The sequence below is a fragment of the Ixodes scapularis genome, unplaced genomic scaffold (genome assembly GCF_016920785.2).
Source record: "Ixodes scapularis isolate PalLabHiFi unplaced genomic scaffold, ASM1692078v2 PGA_scaffold1__304_contigs__length_218370807, whole genome shotgun sequence".
NCBI classification, from domain to species: domain Eukaryota; kingdom Metazoa; phylum Arthropoda; class Arachnida; order Ixodida; family Ixodidae; genus Ixodes; species Ixodes scapularis.
In genome coordinates, this window is record NW_024609846.1 from 129,202,290 (window position 1) to 129,217,523 (window position 15,234).

The 15,234-nt window shown below is 45.8% G+C and overlaps 1 protein-coding gene across 1 annotated transcript in view; it reads left to right on the plus strand.

Annotated features, from left to right (window-relative positions):
- LOC8035964 (calcium/calmodulin-dependent protein kinase kinase 2) overlaps positions 1 to 15,234 on the plus strand; it is a 70,248-nt gene that overhangs the window by 8,349 nt on the left and 46,665 nt on the right. The window contains exons 5-7 of the mRNA XM_040499011.2: positions 4,052 to 4,173; positions 12,702 to 12,738; positions 13,061 to 13,082. Of these exons, the coding sequence (XP_040354945.2) occupies positions 4,052 to 4,173; positions 12,702 to 12,738; positions 13,061 to 13,082 (181 nt within the window). The remainder of the gene's footprint in view (positions 1 to 4,051; positions 4,174 to 12,701; positions 12,739 to 13,060; positions 13,083 to 15,234) is intronic.

The window sequence follows — 15,234 nt, forward strand, 5'->3', positions numbered from 1 at the left end:
GCTCTTTCAATGTCAGGATGACCAAAAAATGACCCGTCTTTTTCAATATTCTTTTTAGGCCCGTCGTAATCTCAGATATGACGTCACCTTTCTGCTTGTTTGTAAACACGAACAATGATTTGGCTACAGATACGCCAGAACATAAATTAAGAGTAGCCAGAAAGTAGCCAGGGAGGCCAGGGTGCCAGCCTCCATTTTTGGTCGACCAGACATGCTCAAAAATAGCCGATTTGGCGCAAACTATAGCCACCAACGGCACCGATGCAAGTTGGACGTGAACCATGTATAAAGCAACATGCGGCTCCGACGGCACGGCGCATGTGCAGAAGCATGGCCTCCTTTGTTGTAGAAAGCCTGTCAAATCGCGAAATAACATGGCCACTGTGAAGGGGAAAGAAGGCTAGAGAAGAAGACGCGCGCAGGGGTTCTCTCGTGCAGCGCCAAACAATGCCCCAGCGGTAAAATCCAAAGACCCAAACGCCCTCTTTTTTTAGAGCGCAGCTCTTAGGCGCCCGTTTCCAACCTGAGCAGCGTCGCCGTCGCCGTCGCCGTCGGAGTAACCGCACGTTGCATGCAACTCAGGTCGCATGCAGTCTGAGTTGCATGCAACTCAGTGGTGCATGTCGCCACAACCACGCGATGCAGGTAACTCAGGTTGCATGCAACGTGAGTTGCATGTAACCTGAGTTACATGCAACGTGAATTGCATGCAACTCACGTTGCATGCAACGTGAGTTACGACGACATGTAATTACGGCGACATGTAGCATGTCGCCGTAATTACATGTTGCGAGCAACTCGGGTTGCATGCAACCTGAGTTGATTGCAACCCCCCTAAGTCGCGTGACCCCCAGGCCACGTGACCTCCCCCGAGGTCACGTGACCCCCCATGCAACTCAGGTTGCATGCAACCTGAGTTGCATGCAAGCCCCCGAAGTCACAGGACCTCCCCCAGGTCACGTGGCCCTCCAGGTCACGTGACCCCCTTCCCGAGGTCACGTGACCCCCCCGGATCACGTGACCCCCCCCCACCCCCGTGCCTTCCCCTCCTCCTCAAGAGCTGCGCTCTAAATTGGCGTTACAAGGAGTTGTAAACGGCTTTCATTTTTTCTTTCTAAAAAAAAAGGAAAGAATTTTGCGTCGACCCTCGTCTCTTCCGTTCCTCTCCCGTTTTTCCACGCCCCGGTAGCCTCCTTCCTTTTCTTCCTCCGTTGAAGTTGGTTGTTGTTTCGCGGAGAGGCCACCGCGCGTACTGTTGGCGCTGGCTGAAAAGTTACACCAGAAGTGACTGCGCTACCATATGGGTAACCGTTCGGCGCTGCTCCTCGTCTTTTTCGGGCGCCCGCGCGCTCAATGGCTCCGTCGTGGAATTGACAGGCTCTCTAGAATAAAGGAGGCTACGGCAGAAGCTTCTCCTTACGCGAATCTAGTTTCTGTGCAAGCACAGTGTGAGTCAATGCGGGCTTGTTTTTACAGTGCGTGAGTATATATTGCGTGCATATTGTTCAGCGCCGGGAAATTACTTCTCGGAGGTATGAGATTGCGCTCCTATCAGTTGCGGCACCATTATCTTAAAGTTGAAACGGGTAAACACGTAACATTACTGAAAATGTTTTTCGTATATTACGAACTTTACATGTTTGAAAGATGAAAGTTTACGCGGACTATTTAGAGGTGCGGGCTATGCGGAAATTTTGTTTTTCAAGATCGTCCATTGTGACGACACGTGACAAATTTCGTGATCGAAAGATTATACTTAATGGTGATTTATGTACGACACAACTGCTTCTTTGTGAGCTAACAAAGCAGTCATTTGTCAAGGTGTGTTGTATATTAGAAGATTTTCGTGTCGCCTATGCGAACCATCTAAGCAAAAAAAACTTTGTTTTTTTAATCCCCAATTTGCCCCTACGGACCAGGCACGTAGCCAGGGAGGAGGCCCATGGGGCACCCCCCCCCCCCCCCCCCCCGAAATCTTTCATTTTGCTGGGGCCTCTCCTCCCACCTCCCCCTCATAAGCATTTTGTCACGGGCGCCCCCCCCCCCCCCCCCCCCCACACACACACACACAAAACAAAATCCTGGCTACGTGCCTGCTACGGACTACACACCGGTTGCGGACAAGGGTGAAAATACGGTAACTAAATACCGTTGTTCGTTACTGAGATTCAAAAAGAACGCGTTACTCCAGCTCAAAAGTAACGAGCGACTTTCTGGTTCGTGTCGTTTTTCTGAAGCAGTAGCCACTTTCTGATATTTTGTGTCTTTAATAATGCCTAGCTTTTTTAAGCGTTCGTGGACGTCTTTTCTTTTTGTCGACGCTTTTTTGGCGTGAAAGTTACAGGCACGAGCAGGGCTGAAAACCAAATAGGGTGACTTGTGTTGTGCACGTTCCTGTTTAGGGGTAATATATACCATCAAAGAGCAACGAAATTACGCTAATTATTCGTTCTCTCGATGATGCGCACGTTCCTCTGACGCTGTGCGCGACCGTGTTTGCTGCAGACACGGTGACAGAATGACCTGCAAACACGGACCCTCAAGCATGTTCGAAGAAGCATGTTTGCTTCAAACATGCGCCTGCAGGCAGTTGCTGTGCGACACATGTGACTGTCGTGCAAGAGCAAAACACGCCTCAGACATTAGGGAGTTTTAGGGAACCGTTTTTGCACATCCGATACGCTACGATGGACCCTCCGGTCTGCGCATGTGCGAGTCTTTTGTGGTAGCGCATACGCAGTTCGTATACTGGAGGCAGTCTTGGATAAGTTATTTTTAAAAAGTAATTCGTTACAGTTACAGTTACTTTCAGAAAAAGTAGCGAAGTTACCGTTACAGTTACAGTAATAAAAGAATAACTCGGTACAGTTAAAGTTACTTTTAAAAAGTAACGAAGTTAATTTTCAGTTACTTAAAAAATTTAGAAAAAACTAGAAAACGCTTCTCATAGCGTTTTATTGCATAAAATTAAAAAAAGTACGCTTTTTGCTTCATATTGTAACTTAGCAGAAGTTGCTTCTCGCAATTAGTGTTTGAAAATTTCCACGCTAGAGTAGTGTCGCAAATCAAAATAGGAGACATGCGCAGTGCTCTTCACGTCTATTGGTGTTTTACGGTTGATTCACCCGATTAAAAAGCGTTTGCACAGAAAAAAAAAAAAGAAAAACCACAACATAGGTAGTGCTTCAAAACACTAAAATGTAAGTGTTCAGGCACAAAGTACAAGCTCGTGAGTAAAGATCGGGTCGTGACTCGCGAGAAAGAACGTATTAACAACTTTGTGCAAGGCCAACTTGACGCTCGAAATGTTGGAATAGACGATTTGGAAAGTTCAAAGAATGGCTAAATTGCACCCCCCCCCCCCCCCTCGTTCAGTGATATATTATTCATAAAACACTGGAAAGTAACGACAAAAGTAACGTCGTTACCTTCATCGTTACCTCAGAAAAAAGTAATGGAACTACAGTTACAAGTTACATTTTTTAAAAAAGTAACTCGTTACAGTTACAAGTTAACAAAAAAGTAATGAAGTTATATGAACGCATTACTAGTAACGCGTTACTACCCAAGACTGACTGGAGGGCCCATCGGACAGTTTCGGGTTTGCGAAAGCGGTTCCCTAAAACTCCCTAGTGTGAGTAGATCATCTGCTGTACGATGTATTAGCGGTGGGACTACGGTTTAAAGTTCCTATAGAATCTTTTGATATAAAAAAGAATAAAAAAACATGCGTGCATTTTTTTTTTACTTACAGTCGTGTTTTGTTACTACGGGCTCGGTTAATATGGTTACACTGCTATATAGACTACATTTACGGGATGAACTCAGTAAATGCGTGCATTTTGTCTCGCCATTATAAAAAACACAAATTATGGACAGCTTCTTTTTAAGGGTCGGAGGTGTCCATATTGACGAAACATCACTCTACGTGTTTTCTTATTAAACAATTATGTCCTTGCATACAAACTCGTGGTATGTAAAGAAGAAAAAAATATCACTTTATGTCATTTTCTTACAGTCTTCTTCTTTTTTTCGTTATTTTCCCATTTAGGACGCCTTCCGCCCCCACGGAGAGGCAGGAGCAATAGCACCACAAACCCCCTGGACCAAGTTTACCACGAAATAGCCGTCCTAAAGAAACTCAATCACCCAAACATCGTCAAGTTGGTCGAGGTGAGTCGGGCAACCGTTTCTCGTTCTCCATGATTGGTCAGAGGTTAAAAGCGCGCGACATCTGGGCAACGATAACACCTTGCGCGGACGCCCGCACTAGGGTGCCTTCATGTGCGCTTTGCTTAGGGTGGCGGCATCTCGCCATTTTGTCCCACACGTTAATTTGTATTTTTTGTTCAGAAGCGCGTGAGAGAGCGTGTCCCTGCACGCGTCTGTGGCGCTGACTGTGCTATGGCAACCCTGTCCTATTAATCGCACAAAAAGTGTCTTTAAACATGTCCGAAACATTAATATGCATATCTTGATGCGTCTCCGCACATTACTCCGTCGTCATGCTGCAGCAAACACCGTGCCTTTTTGCTCGATGTACAAGCCGTGCGACTGCGGCCTCAGGTTTCGATCGATTTGCTGGTTCACTATGATGACCCTCGCTGCTGCGCCACTAAAATTCATATTCCTATCTTCTATCTTGGTTTTAAAAGCGCACAAAAGACGAGGACAGAGTAAGAAACACAAACGACGGACGAGCGCTCTTACTCTGTCCTCGTCTTTTGTGCGCTTTTAAACCAAGATGAATAACTACCAACTAGCCCAACTTTCTACCCTACTCCTATCTTCTAATTTCTATAGCCCAGTGATGTGATTTCTGCGCCATTTGTGCCAAACTGCGCCAGAGTGCCAAAGTAACGACCCGGTCGGATCTTTACGACAAGCTTAAGCGAGTTTTCGGAAATTTTAATTATCGCCCCAAATAGCGTACTATTCGATTGCATTTCCTACCAAAGACTGAGAGTACTACTCGGAAGTTTCGTAATAATTCTCATGTTCGCGGCCTATCCTGGCGATTTAGTTAGTTTCGTTGAGTGCGCTTCTTACCGCGCACGGGTGTACTGCAGAGAAGTGGCCACCGCGAAAAGACAAGGCAGCTTTGCGTGTCTTGCTTCGCCGCAGTGCACACGCGTGTGAAGAAGAAAGCACCCCTCCAAAGCGAGACGTGGCTCAATTTCCGAATAAAACATCGGCTCGTATAATACACCTTTTTAGAGCGCAGCTCTTAGGGGCCCGTTCCCGGCTTGAGCGGCGTCGCCGTCGGCGTCGCCGTCGCCGTCGCCGTCGGCGTCGGCGTAACCAAGGTCATCCCAAGGTCACGTGACCCCCTGAAGGTCACGTGACCCCTCGAGGTCACGTGACCCCTTCCAAGGTCATCTCAAGGTCACGTGACCCCAAGATGACCCACGTGACCATTTGAAGGTCACGTGACCCCCAAGTCACGTGACCCCTCAGGTCACGTGACCCCCGAGGTCACGTGGTCGCCTCCCCAAGGTCACGTGACCCCCGAGGTCACGTGACCCCCAAGGTCACGTGACCCCTTCCAAGGTCATCTCAAGGTCACGTGACCCCACGTGACCCCCAGGTCACGTGACCCCTCTGAGGTCACGTGACCCCTCTGAGGTCACGTGACCCCCCGAGGTCACGTGACCCCCTCCAGGTCACGTGACCCCCAAGGTCACGTGGGGGTCACCTTTGGGGTCACGTGGCCTTGAGGTCACCCCCAGGTCACGCCTCCCCGAGGTCACGTGACCTCCTCCCCGAAGTCACGTGACACCCCCCCCCCCGGAGCATATTAAAGAATGAGGGGAGGAGGAGGAGAAGGGGGAGGGGTCTACCCTCCCCTCAGTACCCTTCACTCCTCCTCAAGAGCTGCGCTTCAATTCGGCGTTACAGGGATTTGTAAACGGCTTTCACTTTTTTAATGTATACAGATCTACAACCCAACATGCGATCTTTCCAGTAGCGAACTCTTTGCGCATGGCGGAGAAACACACTCTGGCAAAGCAGTAATGAGTGTGCGGGAGGAGCCTCTGGCACATTCTCAGCTTGTGCCTGGCTCTTGGCGATTCCAGCGAAATCGAAGGCCCCTATAGACCTTTCCAATGTTTTCAAAATCACAGTCCAGTGTGCGATATTCACAGTCCAGCACGTGCGTGTTCGCCACTTTGGAAAGCGAGCAAAATACGCGTCATACGCACGAACACTCAAAATGTCACCGGCCACACGCTCTTTTTGGGAAACGTCTATAGCAGCTAGAACAGAAAGTTGTGGCGGCAGGTTCGCTCTCCAGCCCTCTCGAGCGAATCAGGTATTCACGGCACCTGGCGATCAATATAGACGAAGCCGTGAAAGCGGGTTAAGAAACACGCGAGGAAAGTCGCCAATAGATTATGCGCGCCCGGTTATGGCGCCTGCAACGTAATATTAATTTGTCAGTTCAGTCCGCAGATGCCCTGCAGCGCTACGCAGGCGTGCTCCAAATCATAGGGTTACGAGCCCAAATGCCTCGCGTTGCATCCATTACCCCATCCTTCCTCTGGGGCATTCCACGGAGCCCAGGATACCCCACAAAGCGGTTTATGGAAAGGGCTTTTTTTGGCTTACGGCACATGCACTAACTTTGGAACGTTCTACAAAGTGCGTGCGCAAAAACCAAGCCCGGGCCTTTTCTTTTTTTTTTTCTTTTGTGCCCGTTTTTGACGGTTGTTGCTTTTTTTTTTTTTTTTTTCTCGCCAAACTGCACATTTTTTGTCGTCCGCCCCCCGCCCCCTCTTTATTGCCTGAAATACGGACACAACCCAGGCCTGGTTGATAAAAGTGAGATTTTGGCCCGTTTTAAACGTATAACTTTATTTTACAGATTTTTGTTTTTATTACGTTACTGCAAAAAGTTTTATTTTACAGCGAGAACTACTTTACGGTTAGCCAGAAGGGAATTAGGCAGATGATACAAACAAACATATCCGGGCAAAAAAGACGGCCATAAAAGAATAATAGCCCTCTTATTACTTTGTTGTTTCTTTTTCTTACGTTGCTAGTTGTTTTTGTGCTATGCGAATTAAGTAGAATATGCTGCTAAGTATAGTTAACCTGTTACTTTGTCGTTGTTGTTGTTTTTCGCTGCTTGTTATCGGTTTGAATAATGGTCAGGCAACCTCATGCTAATTCTTTTACGCGCCACTCTTCCGGCACTATTTTATATTCGGATTCGTGCCCGTGGCTGTTAAAACTATATTTTCCGACCCTCTATTTATTTTGTTCTCCTACATAACTTTCTAGCTACGCCCGCGTCTTTCTTTCAGAGCGCTAGCATCGTTCATTCCTTTCCAACTATACGCCGAGAGTCATCCATAATCATTCATAAACGGGGTTCTCTCTTTTCATCTCACGGTGATCCTACACCAACTATGCCGCCGGAACACGATGAATCCCCCACGCCAGAATCGCACCGTCCCTGTTATATTTTTTTCTGGATTCGGTATTTTGTCGACTTGGAGTTTCAAGCGTAGTTTCTTCGATCAAGCTCCCGATGTGGGCGTTTTGCAAACTCGAGATGCACATGATGGAACATGCTTCAGATAGCCCTGTTCTTGTTTGCTTATTTGTCTATCACCCTGTGGGAGCAAGCAAGCAAGAAAGCTTGCGTCTTATCTCTTTGAAAGGCTTCCTCGAATTCTGAATAAACAGTCAGGGGTAGGGAGCATTTTCTTCTCCATTTTCTTTCCATCTGTTCCGACGCGACTGTACGTCCTTCGTAGCAGCGGCAGGTTTTTGTTTGGGACGGTCTGAAGCTAGTTTCACCGAAGATGAAGCGAAAACAAAATCCAAAATTCCAATATCTCAAAATAATTGTTCGTACGAGTGACTACATTTACGGCACGAATTTTCTAGGAAATAGATGATAACGGTTTGATTTTCCAGAATGTAGGCCAACACCTTTTAGGTGCAACATTGCCACTTCGCTTTAATTACCCCCTTTTTTTTCGTTTTCTTTTTTTTAGAGGGAGGGGGGGTGAGGAAGGGAAGGTTGCAGTTCAACCACCTGGTCCACCGAACCAGACGAAGGAAGGCGTTTCCAGCAACCTCACCACCAGCAAATCATCGTTAAAAGACGCTGATTTACCAACAAAAAAAAAAAAATACTAAAGTCGGTGGCAGGTCAAGAACAAAGTAAAAGCTCCTCCCTACCTCTTACACTTTAGTAGAGCGAACGCTGGAGAGCAGGCGATCTCCTCTCCACCGTTCGCTCCGCTGAGTAACGTAGTAACGCTGGAGAGAAGGCGATCTCCTCTCCACCGTTCTTGACCTGCCGCAGGGTTAGCACGGGTTGCCTCAAGCCTCAGCCCAGTAGTTTCCGTTTGGCTGCAAGATTAATTTACGTTTAAGGCCTTAAAGTATGTTACTGGGTATTTTCACATTTCTTCGTGATTTAGAAAGTCACGTATACACTTCTTCAAATCCCAGTTCCTCTGCTCGCACACCGCACAAAAGACGAGATGACAGAGATCAGCCGCGGAGACGCCTCCCTCATGTTCGGACATGTCTTCAGGCAGGTTTTGTACGAGTGGCAAGAACATCGTAAAAGTAAGAAACACGCCTCAGAGAGTGTGTGCAAGCTGTTAAATATATATATATATATATATATATATATATATATATATATATATATATATATATATATATATATCAGCAGTTTGACCGCGGTTTTAGATTTTAATATGACATGTCTCGATCGGTAGCTTCTAAGAAGTGACGAGGAAAGCTTTCACACAATTGGAGTACTTCGTGCAGTTTTAGAGTGAACGTCGTGTAGACTGTGACCGACCGTTCGAAATTTGAGTCGACGCTAGTTTGAAGTTTGGGGACCTGAAACATTAGGCCCAAATAATGAAAGCCCAACAGATACTTCAATCTTCTCTCGTCTTATGATGCGAGATCCGTGCCCATTAATATTTTTATTTTTCGATTATTTGTTTTTTTCTATTTTTATTAATTTATTTATTTTTTCTTTCTTTCTTTCATGTGCATACATACTTCTTTTTTTTTTCACGAGCCCTCAGGGATTAAGGGATTACGGAGCGGAGTGGTAACATACTGTAGTGACGAAGTAGCAAAGTGCAGTTATTATTAGTACAGCCAAACGGCCCTTAGTTGTATAATATCAGCTATAGCAATCTTGAACAGTTGATGACCTTGACTGACGCTGATGGCGCGGGAAGCCGAATTCGCTCTTCTGATTCGAAAAAAAAATCTAGTAATTTGTTATGCGAATGTGTGGCTTTCGTCCGAGCTTAAACTTAAAGCCACGAGGCTTCAACCGATCGCCGTTAATCTAAGGCTGCCGAAATAACAAATAACATGCAGGCGAGCTGCTGAACTCGCGTGTGTTATGTTGTCCACTTTTTTTTTTTCCTAAGTCTCGTGTTTTCAAGATGTTGTAAGACGGCGCCTTTATTGTGTGTGTTTTTTAATCAGACACGAATCTATTAATTTGGGCTGTCTACTTCTAGATGATCGAATGGCTCGCCAGTAATATTAAAATTTTATAACTTCCGTCAAACGTGTTCGGTTGTTTGTTTGCTTAGACACCGGAAAGCCAGTCAGCCCCAATGGGCGTGTGGTATCTCCACGGTAAATAGGCGATTTTGCCAGAGCGGCATACCACCGCCAATCTGTGCTCTTTAACGTGCATCGCGCAGCAGTGATAGACAATCACACTCCGGGACAACGCTAACGGGCACAATAGACGCTTTTCAAAAGTTCATCGAGCAACACTGAGTGCCACCATTGCTTGCTCACGAAGCGCGTGTTTGGATCCGAGTTCTCGCCGAGCGCTGACGTCATACTCTCTTTTAATACGGGCTCAGCCGAGTTCACGACGAACTCTGACGCAACACTCGTGTCCAGTACACGCTCGGAGTATGCGAGCAAGGAGTGGCCAACAGCCGCTGGCGCGGACTTTTGAAAAGCTTAGGAGCCCAAGGTTCTGCATCGCGAGCTTTTGCTCCACCCGCCCGGAGCTGCAGCGCGCTAGCAGGCTTGGCCACCGATTCCCCTAACTTATGTGCTACGAGTGTCAACATTAAGTCTCGAAAATAGCCCGTGAAAATAGCCGTCTGGCTGCACATCTCGCGTCCCCTGCGACTCATCTCTAATGCTGTCATTCCTTTTTCCTTTTTTTTTTCTCTCTCTATCTTAACGTAAAGATATTATTTCTGCCTCTTTTATTTAAATATTATTTTATTCGTATGTTCGAATCCTTGGTGCTTGGTATAACCTGACGTTCATACCCTTTTATGTGTTGATGTAAACAAAGTCGGTAAAGCTTTTTTTTTCTTTCTATTTTTACAATGGGGCAACAAAATTCGCTGGCACAATTTAACATCATAAAAGAAAAAGAAAAAAAACACTTCTAAAAACCTATTAAAGAGTTGTAAACCTCCCAGTGCTAAACATTTCTCCGAAGAAAGTATAAGCTGCTGGCTATCCGAGCTTTGGGACTTTAAGCTTGCAGGCGGTGTCGCGTTCACGTCATAAAACCTGAGCTCAGGAGCGGCCGGTGCATTGAGCCAACGTGGGTTTACGACGCCATTTACGGGCAAACAGGGACAGCCGCCGCCAAAGAATTTCCAGCAGGTGCGAAGAAAACCTATTGGCTCCAAAAGTATATAGTAACAGGAACAGCTTCTGGTCGCACAGCCCTAACTATGCGGAATAGAAAGAAACTGCCACAGGCAACAAAACAAAAAATCCCAAATGCAAAAAAAAAAAAGTGTGGACGAGCCTTTTTAAGGCCCGTAAACGTTGTCAATCGATGCGAATGAATTTATCAATAAAGCTCTAATCTATAGCATTGAAAGAAATGCAACGCCTTTTTTCTTTTTTTTTTTCTTTTTTTCTTTCACATGCTGCTGCAAGGCGATTTGCGTCATATTTATTTGAGCTTGAGGCTCATACATGTTCGCTTATTTGGGATTGAGGCTTATAGCTGTTCGCTTCAACAACAACAAATATGTTATCAATCTTTTGAGGTCCGCCGCCGATGCGCCGAGTATGAGGCCAGTCCTTGTTATCGCAACCGCCCTCACTCTAAAAAAAAAAAAAGCCCGTGCGTCTACATTCCCTCAAAACACTCGGAGAGCCAATCACCGCAACTTGCGGAGGCAGCTCAGCAAATGACGATGCCTAAACGTATGTTTAGACCAAATAAACGCAGTCTGAGTTCTGGCATTAAGCAATGCAAGCGTGACGTTCTGCATTGATTAATATCACAACTCATACTGCGTTTTTTTTTTTTTTTTTTTTTTGTTTAAACACATGCTTCGGCATCGTCATTTGCTGAGCAACCTCCGCAAGATGCGGTGATTGGCTCCCTGAATGTTGTGCGGGAAAGTAGACGCACGAGCTTTTTTAGAGTGCTTGTACGTGCGCCTTTCGAAGCCTTATTCAGCGTTAAGCTTATTCAGTGTTCCAAGTTCTAACAACACACGAAGGTGGTTGAAGCATATAGAGTCACTAAGGGCGTAAGAAACGCGGGGCGTTCTCGCTTCGTGATTGGCCCTTGGGCGTTCTCGTCGGCATATGCCGAAATCTGATTGGTTGCGGAGCAATATAATGAGATGCGCGCGTCTCACCGCGCCCTGCTTTCTGAAGCTGTCAGAAATCTCCTCGTAGCTTTAGAGCGGCAGCCGCGGCGTTTCGCTAAGCCCAACTTCTTCGAAACCCTGAAAAAGCTCAAGTTCTTGGTCGCACGTCGGCTGCGTCGCTGAGGCCTCCGGAAAGTTTATTTTCCAAGGATACATGTATGGGCACTGTCAACTTAAGAATCTATGAGCGTGGTACGTTGTTTCATCCATCCTACAAAATTCGCATAACACAAAAACAACTATCAACTTAAACAAAAAGAAACAACAAAGAAACGAGAGGGCTAGTATTTCGTATGGTCGTCTTTTTCGCCTGGGAACTGTTTGTTTATATCATCTTCCGAATTCACGCCCGGCCAACCGAAAAGTGGTTCTCGTCGTGAAAGAAAACTTCTGACAGTAACGTTTTTTGCCTTTCCTCGGTAAAACAGTAGCCACAGTTAAAAGAAATAGATTTTAAAAAACAATAAAATAGAAGTATACTCGTTTAAAACGGACAGAAATCTCGCTTTTACAACCAGGGCTGGTGTGCGTCCGTATTTCGGGCAATAAAGAGGGGAGCCAACAAAAATTTGCGGTTGCGTTAAAGAAAAAAGAAGAAAAAAAAAAAAACGTTGAAAACATGCTTTAACGAAACAAACCAAAAACAGCCCGGGGCTTAATTCTAGCACACGGACTTCATAGAAACACATTCCAAAGTTAGCTTGTGTGCCGTAACACAAACGGAATTCCTTTCCTAGACCGCTTTGCGGTGTCTTCTGGGCTCCGCGTGGAATACCCCAGTGGAATGATGGTGTAATGAAAGCAACGCCAACGAAATTGCGAGATTGGCCAATAAGAGCACCGAATAACAAATAAAAAAAGCAAGAAACCACGCCCCATATTTCTTCAACTCCTGTTGACTATCGTTCTGTCTCTTTCTTTTTTTTTTTCCGAGTGAGAACGTATTTTTTAGATTGCATACAAATCTTGTAAGCAGGATTACAGAGTGTTCCACTAGCTGTGTTAATCTTTGTCCAACGCATTTATGTCTTCTGTCTTATTTTTGTGCAGGTTCTAGACGATCCTGATAGTGATAATTTGTACATGGGTAAGTACCCTTGCTTCGAGATACTAATGAGAGCAATGTTTGTATCTTGCGTGACATTTTTGATCGTATTCTTAACGCATAATGTGCTTAATTATCAGCCGAATTCAATGACAAAGCCGCCATGAAGAAGCCTCACAAAGAACCGTCACAAAAGACTGGGACATTACGGTGTTAGCTAGGTGACAGCATGTAGTCACGCGTGATATAGTATAGTGTTGCATTTGGATAAGGAGCATCTCACTAGCGCGTGCGGGATTTACCTGAATGCTCCAATATCGCGCAATTTTACTCCGTCTTAACGCCGTCAATATTTTCTTTTCAGTTTTCGAATTTCTCGAGAAAGGGTGAGTGGAAGCTTAATATAGTTCACCTGTCGTGAAGTATTGGTTTTTTTCATTGATCGTTCTTAAGCGAAGAAGCGTTTTCTGAGGATGTTTATCTCCGATTATTAAATACGATCAGCAGCACGCTTAGCGCCAGCTGTCTTCGGTCGATAAAAAGCTAATTCTATCATACACACGTGTTTGAACGCTACAATTTAGTGCTGCCTATTTTATATTTTCAACGCACCACCTATAATTATTCTAATATATGTTCGTTCTGTTATCTGGGTCTAATCAACTTGTTTTCGGTAAAAAGTTCTTGATGGGTTTCTCATTTAATCTTATTTCTTTTTTCTTATTTTTCTTTTACTGTTGGGTGTTCGAGAAAACATTACCTGCCTGGGATTCGTTGCCCACTGGCGTGTTTACCGCGTCCAAAAAAGTGGTCCCTCGATATGAGTTCAAGGATGACGTCATAGATGAGTCATGCTTTCGCGATCCTGGCGCTTGTCACAGCAGCGAGGGTGTACGTGGCAGATTCCCGTTCTGCTGCAGGTCGGTCTCCAGCTGGACAGTCCGCGGAAGTTTCGGCACCCGGGACTAAGTTATTGGGACGCGGCGACGACAGCGACTCAATCGCGTTCACTCGTGCGTGATCGCCAGAATTTCCTACCACCAACCGCCAGGATCGCGACATCCGACAGTGTGGACCTTTGGCTTCTCTGACGTCATTTGTTGCCACTTCGGAACCCACTTCTGGTGCTATGTAAACACAGTCGTCTGAGAAGCGTTCCAGGCAGTGTTGACGGTGACGCGTTACAAGTAACGTCATTACCGGTAGCGCTTTACTTTCTCTTTTTTGCAGTAACGTAGTAACTTACTCGTTTCTTTTTCAAAACAGTAACGTGTAACGTACTTGCGTTGCTTATTTCAAGTAACGGGTAACGTAGTTACGTTACTCGTTGCCTCTTCTCAAAACCCAAAAAGAAAAGGTACACTTAAACTTTTTTCGTGTTTCTATACTTCGTTTGACCTCAAGTTTAGACGCAGTCCACTCTACGAGCTGTTGGGTCCACTGAGACAGGATGAAAAGAGCACCATTGGTGGTATTCGCCGTGTTTCTGTACGTTCTCTATTGTCACTGAACCAATCACAGAAAAAAAAAGTCCCAGTGACTTGCGCTTCTGACGCTGTTTGGTTGCTCCCATTAGCTCGTAGCGTCGGCTGCGTGTGTACTTAAGCTGAAACGAAGTATAGGTGACGAGTCATTAATTATTGCAATCATTCCACTTACTTTAAAAAATTGGCTTGTCTTCCCCACGCAAAAAAAAAAAAGTTCCACTGTATAAAAACCCCAACGCCCACGCCCTTTGTCCCAGTGTCAAAAAAAGCTGTCACCAAAAAAAAAAAAGAAGAACGCTGTTATCGTCAATTTATAAATAAAAAAGTAACGCAAAAGTAACATGCGTTACTTTTGATCGGTAACGGCGACTCGTACCTGTCATTTTGAGTTAACGTAGGTCGGTAACGCGTTCCTTTATTTGGCAAGTAACGAGTAACCGTAATCTTTTTTTTTCTTTTTTTAAGGTAAGGCCTACAACACCGTTTCCACGCACCGTCAGTATGACGTCACCCTAACATCTGATCAAGCGCGGGCAGAAATCGGCCACGAGGCTCGAGTTAGCGTTCGGCCCGGACTCGTGTTCGACCAATCCGTTAACCAATCGCTGAGCTCGCGTCGTCTATAGACCTTTCCAGCGCGCTTATCACCCAGGCGAAAAATGCTTAGTCACTGGGCTGTGGACGCATGCGCGGCGTCTCATATTTTGTGGAAGAGAGCAACTGCGCACGCTCAGAACGCGTTTCACAGCCCAGGAGTCAAAGATGGCAGCGCCCAGAAGGCGATTAATAGAAAGGTCTATAGCGCGATGACATTTCACGAAGGAGGCAGTTCGCAGATGGATCATTCCGTAGTCACAGAGGGCTCCAGAAGCGCGCAGAGCGTGGCTTATGTACGTTGACGCTTCTTGTTTCGTGATTAGTCCTTCGGAATTCTTTATCGGCTAACGCCGCGATCCTATTGGCTGCTGAGCGATATATTGAGATACCCATGACTCGCCACGCTTTCGGTGATTATAGCCGGTTCATTCACGAGCTCAGCTATGGCCGCGAG